We start from the raw sequence: 14,745 nt of genomic DNA, 5'->3' as shown, positions 1-14,745 counted from the left end.
GATTACAACTGTTCCTCAGTCACCTTTTGCACACTTTCAGCTTCCTGCCGAAAACAATAGCTATCCCCTAGCCACTGTCATATATGGTCTTTGACTCGGTAATCTTTCTTTATCACGAAAATCCATCGCGAGAAGTCAAATCGTGTGCAGCCCTAGGAACAACAACGTTATTATAAATCACATCTGTATGTCGCATTCTTTAAAAAAAAAACTTTCTCCTTCATTTCCACACATATTTGTCTTTCGATTTCTATTTGACAGACGAACACGTCGATCGGTCGATATAACGTTCGTTATCTCTCGTAGATTCTCTCCCCAGGACTGCTTCATGGCGTCTTGACTAGATTCTCACCAGCCATTGTTCGTGTAATGAGTATAGGCGTCTTTGGCACACTGTCGGGAATCTCCTGCAGAGTGATCTTCACTCTTTGAGCCCCTGGACTGAGCGGTGGTCCATTGGGCTCTGGAAAATGCGTCGTCGGTCCATTGGTCGTCGCCGAAGTAGAGGGTTGTGGATTCCTATCCTCCAGGAAGTTTTTCTTCAAGGAATTTATGTCCACCCGAGGTCTCTCCTCTCTCACCTCATCATCTTGTAAAATTGCATTTTCGTCCTGTGAAAGTTGCTTCCTAGGCGGCTTCACGGGTTCTGAATGATCAACAGTGCCATTGAGACGCGGCGTTTCTCGCGTTTGATAGTCGTCATCGTGGATCTCATCAATTTTTGCATCGTCATTAGCAGATTTGACTTTCACGAGAGGATCGCTCTCGAGTTCCGTTACGTAGGGTGTATTCTCCTCCTTCTTCGGTTGAATCGAATTTTCACCGTGTTCTAAAAGAGATTTCTGTATCTCCTTCATCTCAGTGCCGGTTTCTACATCGCGTGACTTCCTCTTTTTACATATATCGCCTCTATACGCGGCGAAACCGATCAACGCCACCACTATGGCGAGTAGAACCGCCAGAACGACATATGAGCCCATGCCTTTCTTGGATTGCTTAGGTGAAGATACTGCTTGTTCATTGTTACCTCTATCCATCATATTATCAGATTTAGAATCATCGATTATATCAGAAGATGCTATCACTACGTCGTTCGTGTTAAGATTAGGCGGTATGACCTTTGTGGTAACCTCGGTGGATTTTTCAATACCGGCTTCAACTGAATAGCTTTTGTCAGACACGATTGTCTCCTCAGTGGCCAGATTAGTAGTCGATACATGTATAAATTCCTCCTCTTCAAGATTTGGCTCTTTAGTTGTCGACGTAGTCACGGAAGTTCCAAATCCAAAAAACGTATTCAAAAAGCCTGCGCCCGTGGCAAAGAATCCCTCACTAGTATCTGCCTTCTCAGTCTCCTCCTCATCATAATGCGTTCCAGTAGCACCAGATCCTTCGCCAGAACCTTCATCTCCATCGCCAGAACCTGCAGTTGGATAAAACAAGACATCCTTAATATCCTTCTTTTGCGACATTTCAGTCGTGGATGTTTGTTCCTTCTTATCTTCGTTGTCGAAGAAAATTTCTTCGTCCTCCGTGCTATGTTGTAAAGAATTCATTGTTATGCCAGTAGTGACTTCCACGGTTATTCTCGAGGTGGAAGATTCTGTCGTGGAATCTATCAACACGGTCGGAAAAGGCGTTTCAACTTCTGATTCTTTCGGTTTTTCCGATGTGTTGTTTTTATCTTCTATGTCTTCCTCTTCTTCTTCCTCCTCTTCCTCTTCATTGAATCCATCCAACACGTCTCCGGATCCTAAATCTGATTCTCCAGACCCTTCCGCTTGATCGTTTTGCATTTCCCGATCCTGCTCTTCGAAGTTGCAAATGATCATCGCGCTTGGTTTCATCAGCGATGTGCCCTTCATGTTGCCGGGACTCGCGCACACGACTTTCTTCGACACCGTCACGCCCCTCTGTACGATAAGATCGCGGACTTTAAGGGTGGCGCAGTTACACTCGAGTGGATTACTGTGAATGTCTAGATGCTTAAGATTTTTTAGACGCGCCAGTGCAGGTGGCAGTTGTCGGATGACATTCCTCCGCAGGTTTAAACTTCGCAGATGGATCAGACCTTCCAAGGAAGCTAGATCCAGGTATTCGATGCGATTATCGCCAAGATTGAGAGATTTCAAGTTGTTTAAAGTTCGAAAACTTCCTGGTTCGATCTTCTTCAGATCGCCATCGGACAAGTCAAGATGCCTAAGGTTAGTCAAATTGTCAAAGAGGCCAGGAATTAAAACATCTTGTGCGACCGGAGCACTCAAGGTTTCCAGATCATGCGTCTCGATGTCCTTGAGGTCTTTCAGTTGGTCGCACCATGCTGTGGTGCTGTTTTTCAACTTGCAAAGCCCGTGGGTCCACCCCGAATGATACAAAAGGAGCAGGAGGAACGACAGCAGAGATGCTGCCTGCATCTTTCGATCTGATTTATCTGCAACAAAAAATCGCATATGAATACATCTCTCAATAATATATCATACATGTGTTTGTTAGTTTTGTTACGCGATGAATATTTATAAAAGAATAGCAATGAAATACCTCACGTACGTAGAAGATGAATGAGGATTATGTAATTCGCCGTGTCAAGACCAAGCATATCGCGTGGGGCATTTGTAATGATGATTATTAATATTTTCAAATGTTAACACTGTGCATTGTAGACTCGAAGTGAACGTTACATACCGAGATGATCAACGCGGTCGACCACCGAAAGGAGGTCAACGCGATGGGTAGAGAAGTGGACTTTTAAGAGTTAAATTGGACACGCACCGTGTAACTAAAGATACCAAAGATAAGCAATTATCAGAAAGCACGATATACGGTGTGTCCAATAATAAAGCATTACTCATCGCTTACTGTATAACGTATTAACGTTTCGTAATAGCAAGCGAAACGTATTGCTTATTATTGCTATTACGTTGTACTTTGTAATATCCTGTAATCGCATACACGAAAGATCGTAATTTTCACGGTCTATTCAAGCAGACCGTAAAGGAAAGTAATGAAAGTAAAACGTCCCGGCTGGCTTAACACAACAATAATTATCTAATGCCTGTAATTAGTACACACGCCCAGCCTGACGGTAATTACGACCGTTGTAGCACCTGCAAAACATTCAAGTCGATTCTAGTTGCGCGTGATACATTCGATACTCAATTATATCAGCCAAGCTGAAAAGCGATGGCCAAAAGCTGATAAACCCGGTGATCCAGGCAATTCTTATCAGCGTATTATCATTGCTTCAGCAATCATCAATGTGGGGCTGCAGATAAGAGGCGGTACAGTTTGTACGATAAAATAAGAGTTAACTTATGAGAAAGTATTACGATCATTAGAATCTTAATACATATACTTCTAAGAGTTGCTATATAATTCGTACATTGTTTGGCACGCAGATATATTAGATATATTATATATATTATATATTATACTATATATAGACAGAGATAAATTATTTTTATAATATAATCATGTGCGATTACGTGCATTATGCACTCAGATATTTTTCAGTACAACTCAAATATTTTTACATTTATCAACCAATGAATCGCATGTTATTGTATTATAAAAAAATTAATTTAATCTTTTAAATATATAAAAACAACATTAGATTTTATTCGTTGTATCAAATGCATACATTCCAAAATTCAAAAGAACATAAAATATGCTTATGAGCGCTTTTCAATTTACTGACTATAGTTCAAAAAATATTCTCGTTCGATCAATATAGTGTACAATAATTATATGCAGGTAAAAAAATGTGAATGTCAAAGTTCCGCGTATACTAAGGTAGCTGTTCTATGATAGCTGTTCTGTAAGTAACCATTTAAAGCGAGGTAGGATCGTCGGATTGAATGAAGAAAATTTATAGATCGGATAAACCTCTTTTTCGCCATCAAATACCTCTTTTACAGACGTTAAACCGCTATGTCCTATACATAGAAAGACGCAGGGTGAGCAGTTTTGACATGTCATTTGCATTATTTTGCATACTGTCCACGGCGTTAGCATAACAGTGACGTCATTTCCATCTATAAACAGCGAGTAAAAGAAGGAAAGAAAGGCGATGGTTCACGCGCCATGATCGCGCAACGACGTGCATTGAACTCGCATGACCGATCGTAATCACGTTAATTGGCTGCATACGCAATTCGACTTGGGTGCATTTCTTGCGCGTTAATAACTCTGAGATCGCAGGATTGAAATAAATATCCCTCACTATCAATGAGATAAGACAAATAATGGATTCCATTGTGCTTGTTAACCATATCGATAAGCTGATACCGATTTCTCGATATTACGTAACGGACTGTGCCTGGATTGAAATCGCGCTCTCACCTTTCACAATCAACAGCGTAATTAATGAAAGAAATTAGTAAGGCAAATTAGATTAGTATTACCCGGAAATACATATTGCAAAAATATAGTATTAAAAATATAGTATTATGTAAGGATTAGCTTATCAGATAAGCAATAAGAAAAAGCCAAATAATAAAATAGAAAGACATTATACATAATTTCGACCTCGAAAAAACTTCTAGGAATTTGTTATATCAAAAAATGTTAAGTTTTCCGTTTTTCAATTTTTATCGTTTCAAAAAAATAAAAATTCGAAAGAAGATGCGAAATTTCACGCAGACTATTTTTTATGTTAAGAATCGCGAAATATTATACTTTTTGCATGTAAATTGGATTTTTAACAAAAAATCTAAAGCAGTTTCATTTTTATCAGAACATTTTCCGACTTAATTTCTGAATGGACGTATATCTATGCAATGTAAAATACATTCACGCGATCTCGGGTAGAGGCAGGTCATGGCTAATGAGTTCGAGACCTCGGGGAGACGATCTGCTATCCCGCGCTTCGGAGATTTGGACAATTTGTATATATATGTGTGTGAAATTTGCAAAGAACTACTTCCTGTCATTCTATGAACGGGCTTTTCGCATGGAAATGATATCTCGTACAAATGTGCCGCAGCGCATAATGACGTGAAAGCTTATTCAAAGCTTAACAAAGGTTCTTGGTTCGTTATAAGAAGTTCATGTGTTTATATAATCAAAAATAACGATGATAAAGAGTTATATTCTTTAGACAAGAAATATTGTTTAAAGTTATATCAATGCATTTATGTTTTGCTTGAAAGGCACTGATGATGCTAATTGCAGAAAGTCGGTCATTAAAATGATGGATCGATATTAATTTAATTCTCTATTGCAGCAGTAAAATTTGATTTTAGCATTACTTTTAATTATTACAATAAATCATTATCGTTAAGCAGATACTAATCACAATCGTGATAAAATATTATTATTATTATGAAGCGAAATTAGCTTCGTCTCTACTTGTCATGCAATCGATGATATCTTAATCGGTCACTTACAACTCGTTTATTCAGATGTAGTTTCGGCAACACCGTGCTCTCGAGGGCATCTGCAACATACACGAAACAGGCGAATAAATTCGCATGTTACATGGTCTTTGATTCAGTGCGATTCAAACCAGAGAGACATTGACATATCGATAAGATCAATGATTGTCCGATGAAAGAAATGTTTAATAGAATTTAATGGAAATAAATTACGGTGATTGGCATAAACAAATGACGAACTAATTCGTTATGATCAATCAGATCTCTCTAATGCATGAGCTTCAACGCTTTTTCTTCGTTCTTTCGTTCATTCCTCCGTTACTTACGCAGCATTTGTCTCTCGAGTGGCGCGTGTAATATCGCATGTTTTATCGCGAGCATGAATGTTCTCGAATGTGTAAGACATGGAAAGTTGTTTGTGACGATTCTCGCGGTGTAACCGCAATATCATTTCGCGAGGAATTTCGCGTGTTCGCATTCCCGTGTATATACCTAGAGATCCTTAAGAGATTGGACACCATACGTTTGCTCCGCCAATCTTGATATTTTTCAGAACCTGTTTAAGATAAAATGAGATTATGCATAGAATAGAATAAGATAGATTATGCATAGAATAGAATAAGATATCCATTCTCATCCTATTTTAAGCAAGTTCTGAAAAATATCAAGTATGGCGAATCATCAGAAATTGTTTAAACGGTGTTCAATCTCTTGCTTGAGGATTTCTATGCTTACCTATTTACCTATCCACCATTGCTCGGCCGAGCGTTAAATCGTTCATCCCGGATTTTCTCCGCGATGGTTATACTTTCGTTCTCGTTTCCTCTCGTTGTGCAAGATTCGTTTCGGATTTTTCTCATCCTGTTCTCTGTCTATACCACACCGCGCGCTGCTGACTCACTTTCCGACACAAGAGTTCTAGTCCTTGACTTTCCAGCCCTGGATCGTCACAGCGTTATTATACCGCAGTTGTCATTATTCTGACAAGTGTGCGTGTGTGCGTGTGTGCGTGTGCGTGCGTGCGTGCGTGCGTGCATGTGTGTGTGTGTGTGTGTATGTATGTATGTGTGTGCGCGCGCGTGTTTCCCTTCCCTCTATATTATTTCTTTTATGGCCCGCATCTTATTCAGTTTCATAATCGCGCCGTTGCAAAATGTCTCGCGTGTGCTAGATTCGGCACACCGTTTCTCGTTGTAAGAGGCAACGTCGATTACGTCACTCGATGTCATGACATTACGTACGTTAATGAGGCTTATCGTTATCAACGCTAAGTACGATTTCTTCGTTTTAATTGGCTATCTGCGTAGATAATAATACACTACGCGCAGTGAATTACGAATAATTAAATTGAAACGACCGAGATTCTTTTTACTAACATAGATTCTGAAGAAGTCTCAATGAAAGACGTAATCGAGACTAGAACTTCTAGTTGCTCACCGAGATTAAATGAGCTTTGTGTTTTTTTTCAAAAAATTTACTTAATTATTTAAATATTTATTTATAATTATTTAAAGACTGCAACTTTTTTTTCGAAAGTGTCCAGTACTAAGCGCTTTCTAATAGTCTCTAAAATATTTTACAAAGTCGAATTCATATTTAAAAGACATTTTGCAATAATAAATACTTTGTGTACGACCGAGCTCTTGCGCGAATTCAGCAGAAAATTCGGAACGAGTGATGCACGTATGCCTGGTTTGGTCACGTGGTTCGCTTTTTGCCGACTCCGTTCTTAACGGTACTGACACGTCCTCGTGGTCCAGTTCATCACGTGTTTTCAGAGGAGCCCAGTGATTCGAGGAGTCATCTCGGGAGGTCGTACACCTCCGTACAGAAGGAAGTTAAAAGCGGCTGCGGAAACATCGGTTGCGATTTGTATTTTAATACGTCCGTCTGTTGGCCCTGAGGATCACGCGATCCTCATTTATTCTAATTTAGTCTCATTAATTCGTGTGAAAGCACAGCTGCGACGCAAGGACATTGATATCCAATTCTTATCGATGTTTCGAGTAGCAATTAATGCATTTCCCGTGAGATTTATCGAAGCTTCGGTTAATTTATTAATTTGTTGATGAATTTGCTATTCAAGAATTAGCTTTAAAAGCGATCCTAACAAGTGTATAATTATAAATAAACAGCGAGCTTTTCCCTTGTCCTTGTATCATATATGTATAAAAATGTGATTAATCATTCGTGTATGAATGGACTATTATTAACGACCTAATATCGTATTGTTGCTGTTAACGAATTCTCTTATGTGATAAAACGCGTATCGTTTGGAATGATACTCGCGCACAACGGCACTTCATTCTGACCAAAGTATTTTATACTCCGATGAATAAATGCAGTTACCTGCATTTAATTTCATTCCTTAAAAGGGATAAGAGTCGCGAACTTATAAATCATTACCTAAATATGTAAAGAAATGACAAGTATCAATTTATCATAATGCTAATAATTTTATTGATGATTTTTCTATTAGTTCTTTCCTGTTTCTTTTTACAATTCATAATACATTCCTGTGTTGTCTGCAGATTAATTTACAAAATCATTCTATTATCATTCACAACCAATGCGTAAGTAACCAACGTCATCGATCGATTATAAATTGAACTTTGATCGTGAAGTTGATAGTATATTCCGTCCGTTAAAATAAGAACTCATCGAAAGTGTTCCAATAATACAATACAATAATTGCGATACAATAATTTATTTTTAGATTATGGATTATACACTTTTTTGATAAATTTGTATTTTTTTCTAGTAATTGATTATTTTAGTAAGGGAAAATTTTTTAGAAAAATTTGTATGGAGAAAGAAAGATAATGTATTATATAATCTAAAAGTAGAGTTTGGAGAAAATGCGAACGTTATTTTAGACAAGAAACAGAGTATTGAAGGCATAAGATACGTTTACGTTCTGAGCACTTCTCAATCTTGTTGACTGCCTAAAACTACATTTAGACTGACCCTCGACAATGCTTGCCAAGAATTTCTAACCGGATTAAATTTGCAGTTTTGTTGATCAATAAACAGTCCAAATTTCGCCGTTAGAAATTTATTTACATCAATAATAAACAAAGAAAAAAGCCAATTAGTGTAAACTTGTCTTAACATTTATGATATGTAAACAGGAAGAATAACCTTGGTTTTGAAGAAATTGGAAATACCGCGAAAAATTCCATTAAAAACTCTAAAGTCACACACGATTGACAATATGTAAATCATCGGATAGACGGTAGTAACGCAAACAGTGTAAATGAAATGTTAATTGGTTTCGGAGCACGCGTACGCACATTTCGCAACGTTGTTACCTATTATTAGTAGATATCTAAAATGTGTTACGTGTTTGGAAACATATTACTCTTCCGGGATTATTTTTTTGTGTAACATTACTTTCTACGAGTCTCATTTTTTTGTAAATGATATTTCTTCTTGCTATTATGAATGAAATGAAAAGTCTAAATTACGATGGAAAGTTATCTCATAAATTATTTATTATACTAAAATGTAATTTGTGTTGTTACATGCAATATACGTAATTCTTCCTCTCACCTCTCTTCATTAACTCTTTCCTTACAAATTGTAAGATCTTAATAAAGACCGCAAAATAGAAAACGAATAACACATTAAATACTAAAAAAATAATGATTTTGCTGAAATATTTAACAATTTAGATACAGATTTAAAAATAATTTTGTTATATCATCAAAATAATTATAAATGAAATTTAAGCATGGACAATGCTGCAAAAAAATTGACATTCTAGCAGCTTGAACTACATAATTATTTTAATAGTTAATCCAACAAAATTATTTTTAAATTTGTATGCAAATATTGTAAATTTTTAAATATTTAAATTTATATCTAGCTATCTCTTTACAGATACTTTAGCAAAAAATTTTTTGTAAAATAACAATGTGTGATGATGCATGAAGACCGTCTTTCTCATAAATAATAGCCAAAGTATCGATATCAGGCATTCATGCGAAAAGATTAGCAAGCCGCAACGCGCGCCAAGAGATCACACTGGAAGCAAGCGTTAGAATAAGATAGGTCAATCAACCCGAGTAATCGCGAATAACAAGATTCGCGTTGCTAATAAGTCTAAGACTGCCTATGACCGGCTCAATTAGTGCCGATCGATCGATTTGCGCGCTAGATGCGAGACATGATTGCTGTCAATTCGCATAAACTTCAAGAAGCGATTGCAAAAGGACGACAGAATTCAGACGACGACGGGGCAATGGCCATCGATGACAGAACTGGATGCTGAAACAGGACTTGAAATTATTGATCTTGAAGCAAGTACACTCTTACATATCGACATTTCTATTTATTCCGCGTTATCTGAGATCCCTCGTCGCGCCTTTTGCTTCTCCTTCTTGAAGAGGGTAATAAATAAGCAGAAATAATATTTGTAGAGACGGAAGCTAAGACTGCCGTTCTTCTAACAATTTAAAGAAAAATATATATTTCTCTTTCTCTACGTAATATAAAAATAAAAACTTTTTTATATTTAAGGTACAAGCTAATCGTTCTAGTTTCCATAACAATTGCTATTCCCTAATCAAAATGTTATCCGATTGTTATGTCGTTTGCCGTAATTTTTCGTAGATTATCGACAGTTAGCGTTTTTATCATGTTAATGAAACAAAGACAGTCACGTGAGTGATTCAAGATTAACGTCGTGCAAGGACCACATGTGGCCGTGCCTGAAATAATATCCATTGCCTGCCAATGGAGGCAATTAGGAACAATATCGTCGTACTGACATACATTTCACGACGAGACGGCAGGCACGATCGTCGCAGGCATTGCTTAAAAGCCAATTCAGACGAAACGGCATTTCTAACGTGTTTTCTAACAAGTTGTTATACCAGTCGTTGAATACGCTTCGCTACTATAACAGTCTCTTAACATGGTGTCCTGTCAAACATCGAGATCGCAACGCGATGTTCGCTGATTGCAACAAAATTTCTCATTTATTTACAACCTGTGTCAGGGAAATCAATTGAGCATTTAAAAAATATTAAATATCAAATTTTAAAGTTCTGAAAGTCCATAGAAAGTTTCTGCATTATTTTGTTTCAAGTCTCCTGTAGAATTGTTGATTTCATCGCATGCCATTAATCATTATTTTTATGCTCAATACTTTTGTAATACCATAATATTTTAACATGTTTATCTTTCAAATCAATCAACAATCCACCTTGTTCAACTTGTCCGCAACGTTTCAAATGTGATTAATCGACTTTATAAATCGTATCTGTTTAGTATTTAAATTAGAATGAACAGAACTGAGAAATTTTAATTTTAGAAGCATAATATATATGTGTACTCACAATTAAATACCAAGAAAAAGATATTCTTGCGAATTATCCTTCACGAAATGCCTTACAGAGGAAAATGGAGTTTTATTACGTATTAACATATATAAAGTCGGCCTTCATCCTTTCATTATGCGTAACTCTTAGAGAAAATAGACTTTTCGGATTTTAAAAGTATCTATTTTCATTCAACATTAATAAAATGTTTCAGTTGAAAAAAATAATATTTAAATAAATTTAAATAAATTTAAAAATAAAAAAAATAAAACTACTATGTAAAACAAGCCCTGAACATAAAAAATTATAAAAAATTATTTAAAAATTTTATAAAAATTTAAAAAAAAATTTTATAAAAAATTATTTTAAAAATGTATCAAGTATAGAGCTATCTTTTTTAGAGTACATTATGTAAATATAATATTTATAAATTTCACGAAACAAAACGAAACGCAATAGCAAAAGCTTCAATAATAAATTCAAGATTTTTACAGGCAAATTATTAATTCTGAGTTTTTATTTTTCTTTATTAACTACCATTTTTTTTAATTTATTGTACTTACATAGAAGGCATTCGACGTCCTCGAGCACTTTTTTGAAACATCGTCATTTTTAATTTTTTTTAATTTGCTTGACATATTCTACAGATTAAGTTTGATGTTAACAATTATCGCCAATTAATTAATTTTTTTCATGTAAATAAAAAATATGAGATATGTGTTTTAAAAAAAAAATTTGAGATTTTTTTGTGAAATTATTCACACTTATAAGTTGCAAAAATTCATAAATAACGCTCAATACGAACATTCAAATTTATTATAGCGTTGAAACATTAGTCGTACAAAAATGCAAGAGACCAATTTTAAAGAAAAATTGTTCTATAGGTTATTTTTAATTTATCATTTTCATATAAATAAATTATTTTCCATTTGTTTACAATTTTTATTAACATTTTTCATCATCAACTCACCAATTTAAAAATTTTATAAAAATATCATTTTCCACTTCAATTATAAAGTAATCTTGAAAATTTCAAACTGAAACTCAAATGGAATGTATAATTAAAAAATTCTGTTATGTTCCGCACACGTGTATGGAACCGCACTGTCACACAACAGAATTTTTCAAAGACAGAATGTTTCAAGGATATCCGGTTTGAATATTTCATAGTTATTAAATTTCCTAAAAGAATAAATGAAGAGATCGTAAAGCCATACGTAAAGAATTTTCATTATATGTCACTATTGCATTTAATCTATTAACCAACATATCGTTACTTCGATGTAAAAAGATTTAAATACCAATTACTAATATACTAACTAATAATCTTCGTTCATATTCAATTAGTCAAGGGTCAGTTATAAATCTCGAAAACATATTTCGCCTCATTGGCAATGGTAAAAATGTAACGTTTGCAGTTTCATAATAATACTCATTTTCATATATGATTCGTACAAAAGAACCTGAGAATCTTCAATTATTATCCATAATTTGTAACGCAATTAAGGGAACCCAAAGCTGTTTTAAATATTTCAAGCTTTGCAATATTTAAAATGCATTTTTATTCATCGCTTAATTTGATTTTTTTAATTATAATATTGTCTTTTATCTTATAAACTATTTCTTTTTAATTTTATTAAAAAGCAAAAATTCGGAATTATATAATGTATAAATTTTACGATGATTTTTCCTTCAGATTTTTTACGATCAGTATAATAAAATTTGAATAAGTACACGTAAAATATATTGTAAATATATTATGTATTTTTTTCGCTAAGTTTGATGTTAACAATTATCGCCAATTAATTAATTTTTTTCATATAAATAAAAAGTATAAATGAAAGTTTCATTAATTCAGACTCTGCAATTGCAATTGACAAGTGAATATCGTTATTTTTATTTAATTTTCTTACTAATAATGTGCTTTATTAATTCGCTTGTACTTAAAAAGATAAAAATTTATTTTTGTAAGTTCGTAAAAAGAAACATTTTTATTAATAATATTGACTAATGGTCCTTGATAAAACAGTTCTCTGTAAAACAGTATCTCTGGTAATGTTCTTAAATTGATAATGATGATGAGACGTGAAAACGCAATCATATACGTGTACATTTTCACTTCCTACGTATGTTACACTATATTTTACGTTATATTTTCACAAAAATTATAATATAAATAACTGTTAAGATTATTATATTATTTAGGTAGGTGGTATAATTATCTCCATTTATCTCTGTTAGTCTAAATTCAACTATATAATCGATATGATATGCATGATGCATAAAATATTTTATATATCTATTAATATTTAATTTTTATACAACATTTTTAAATATACATCAAGAAATTGCTACGTATACTATATCATTATATAATAAATTTCAAGATAAAAGTTTAGAATTAAAAATAAATAAGGATTGTTTTTAAATATTGTTGACGTTTCACCTTTAGATAGAGATCATGTACCGCAGTATTTATATTAATAATCTATATCTGTCTTTTTATTCGCTTGTAGGGCATTAGTCATATATTCATGACTAGTAATCAGGCGTCGCAGTAGATATCATTCATGAGCTGACATAAAATACCGGTGTATGACATTATCAAGTGACAAATATTTATAGCAACATATTTATGGCATAAAATCTATTTGATTTAAAACTGTGTTAAACACTTCTATTTGTATTTACTTCATTACAACTTGATAATCAAAATAACAATTCATAAATGAATAAATATTTATAAATCTCTATCATATAAGGTGCTGATTATAGTTCTTAAATTAGATAGATGGATTTTTATTTTTACATAAATAACGTTTTATCTTTATTACATAATTTGCTAATTAATTTAACACTAGCTATTACATGTTATAAAAATGTGATGCATATTTAATTTAAATTAATGCTTGTTAAATTAATATACTTAATTTTAGTTAAAAAAATTATAATAGATTTAAGGGGGCTACTTTGGAGTCAGCGCAGTAAGAGAAGCGCAATGTACATTTATATAATCATTAATAGTATATTAAAAGATGTTAGCTAAATCGATAGCCGAAACCTTCAAACTAACATCTTTTAATACATATTATATTATTAATTATTATATAAGTGTAGATTGCGCTCCTCTTACCGCGCTTAAATCTGTATTATATTTTTACAATTATTAGGAGTCCTATTTTATATTCTTTCTATTTTATATTCTTTATTCTAAAGTGTCTTTAGTTTTAAAAATTATTTAATTTTTAATATTTTTTTTAAGAGAAAAGTGTTGCAAACTTTTCTTCTTGTCCTCATCTTATTTCTCCACTAAAACTTTCCATTTTATTCGCGTAATAATTACATTTGTTTCGACATTCATTACACATTTGTTTAAGAAAAGACAATTAAAAATTGATAATGTCTTTCGATTCAAGAGAACGCTGAAATGTTCCATTCATATTAGTCTACTAGGTTGTATTACGTAACATAGTGTACTGCGATGATATGTCAGAATTTCGTTCGTGTAAAGGCCTTGGGCGATAGCGATCATTTTCATCATCTACCTCGGTTTCTCAGACCGCAAGTTGACTATTGATATATGCATACATAAAAAGGGTCTATACACCGGACTATACGAGAGGAATGACACAGAAAAACGGTAAGAGTTGAAGAAGAAATTATATAGAATGTTTTTCAGATATCCTGTACATTCAACAAACGATATATATAGAAAGTCAAAAGAGACAGAAATAGACAGATCAGACACATTTATATGTTTTCGCAATCGGCCATGAACAAATCGGATGCTCCGCAGAAGACATTATCGGAGATAATAGAAGCGGCTAGTAGCACTGAATCAGTTCAATCAAATAAAATAGTCCGCAGTAACGTCCCAGGAAACTGAGCAGTAATCAAGTATGAAATAGCATAGCTATTAAACATTAATAGCTTGAGAAATTTCTAAGAGAGAAGAGCTATAAAAATCTGCGTGATTTATAGAAACATCTTAAGATAAAATGAAGAATGTCATTTATACAGAAGAACATTCATTATAAACCTATCTTTTA

The 14,745-nt window shown here is 33.7% G+C and overlaps 1 protein-coding gene across 1 annotated transcript; it reads right to left on the bottom strand.

Annotated features, from left to right (window-relative positions):
- Positions 1 to 326: 326 nt before the first annotated feature.
- On the bottom strand, positions 327 to 5,427 carry LOC105623998 (protein LAP2). Its single transcript, XM_012205369.1, has 2 exons — positions 5,385 to 5,427; positions 327 to 2,431 (listed from the first exon to the last, which is right to left on the bottom strand). Exon 2 carries the CDS (start codon positions 2,412 to 2,414, stop codon positions 327 to 329), a length of 2,088 nt encoding a protein of 695 aa, XP_012060759.1. The 5' UTR covers positions 2,415 to 2,431; positions 5,385 to 5,427.
- Between the last annotated feature and the right edge of the window lie 9,318 nt (positions 5,428 to 14,745).

This window comes from Atta cephalotes, assembly GCF_000143395.1.
Source record: "Atta cephalotes unplaced genomic scaffold scaffold00070, whole genome shotgun sequence".
NCBI classification, from domain to species: Eukaryota; Metazoa; Arthropoda; class Insecta; order Hymenoptera; family Formicidae; genus Atta; species Atta cephalotes.
The sequence above is the reverse complement of the archived record's forward strand: the minus strand, read 5'-3'. Positions and strand labels throughout refer to the sequence as shown.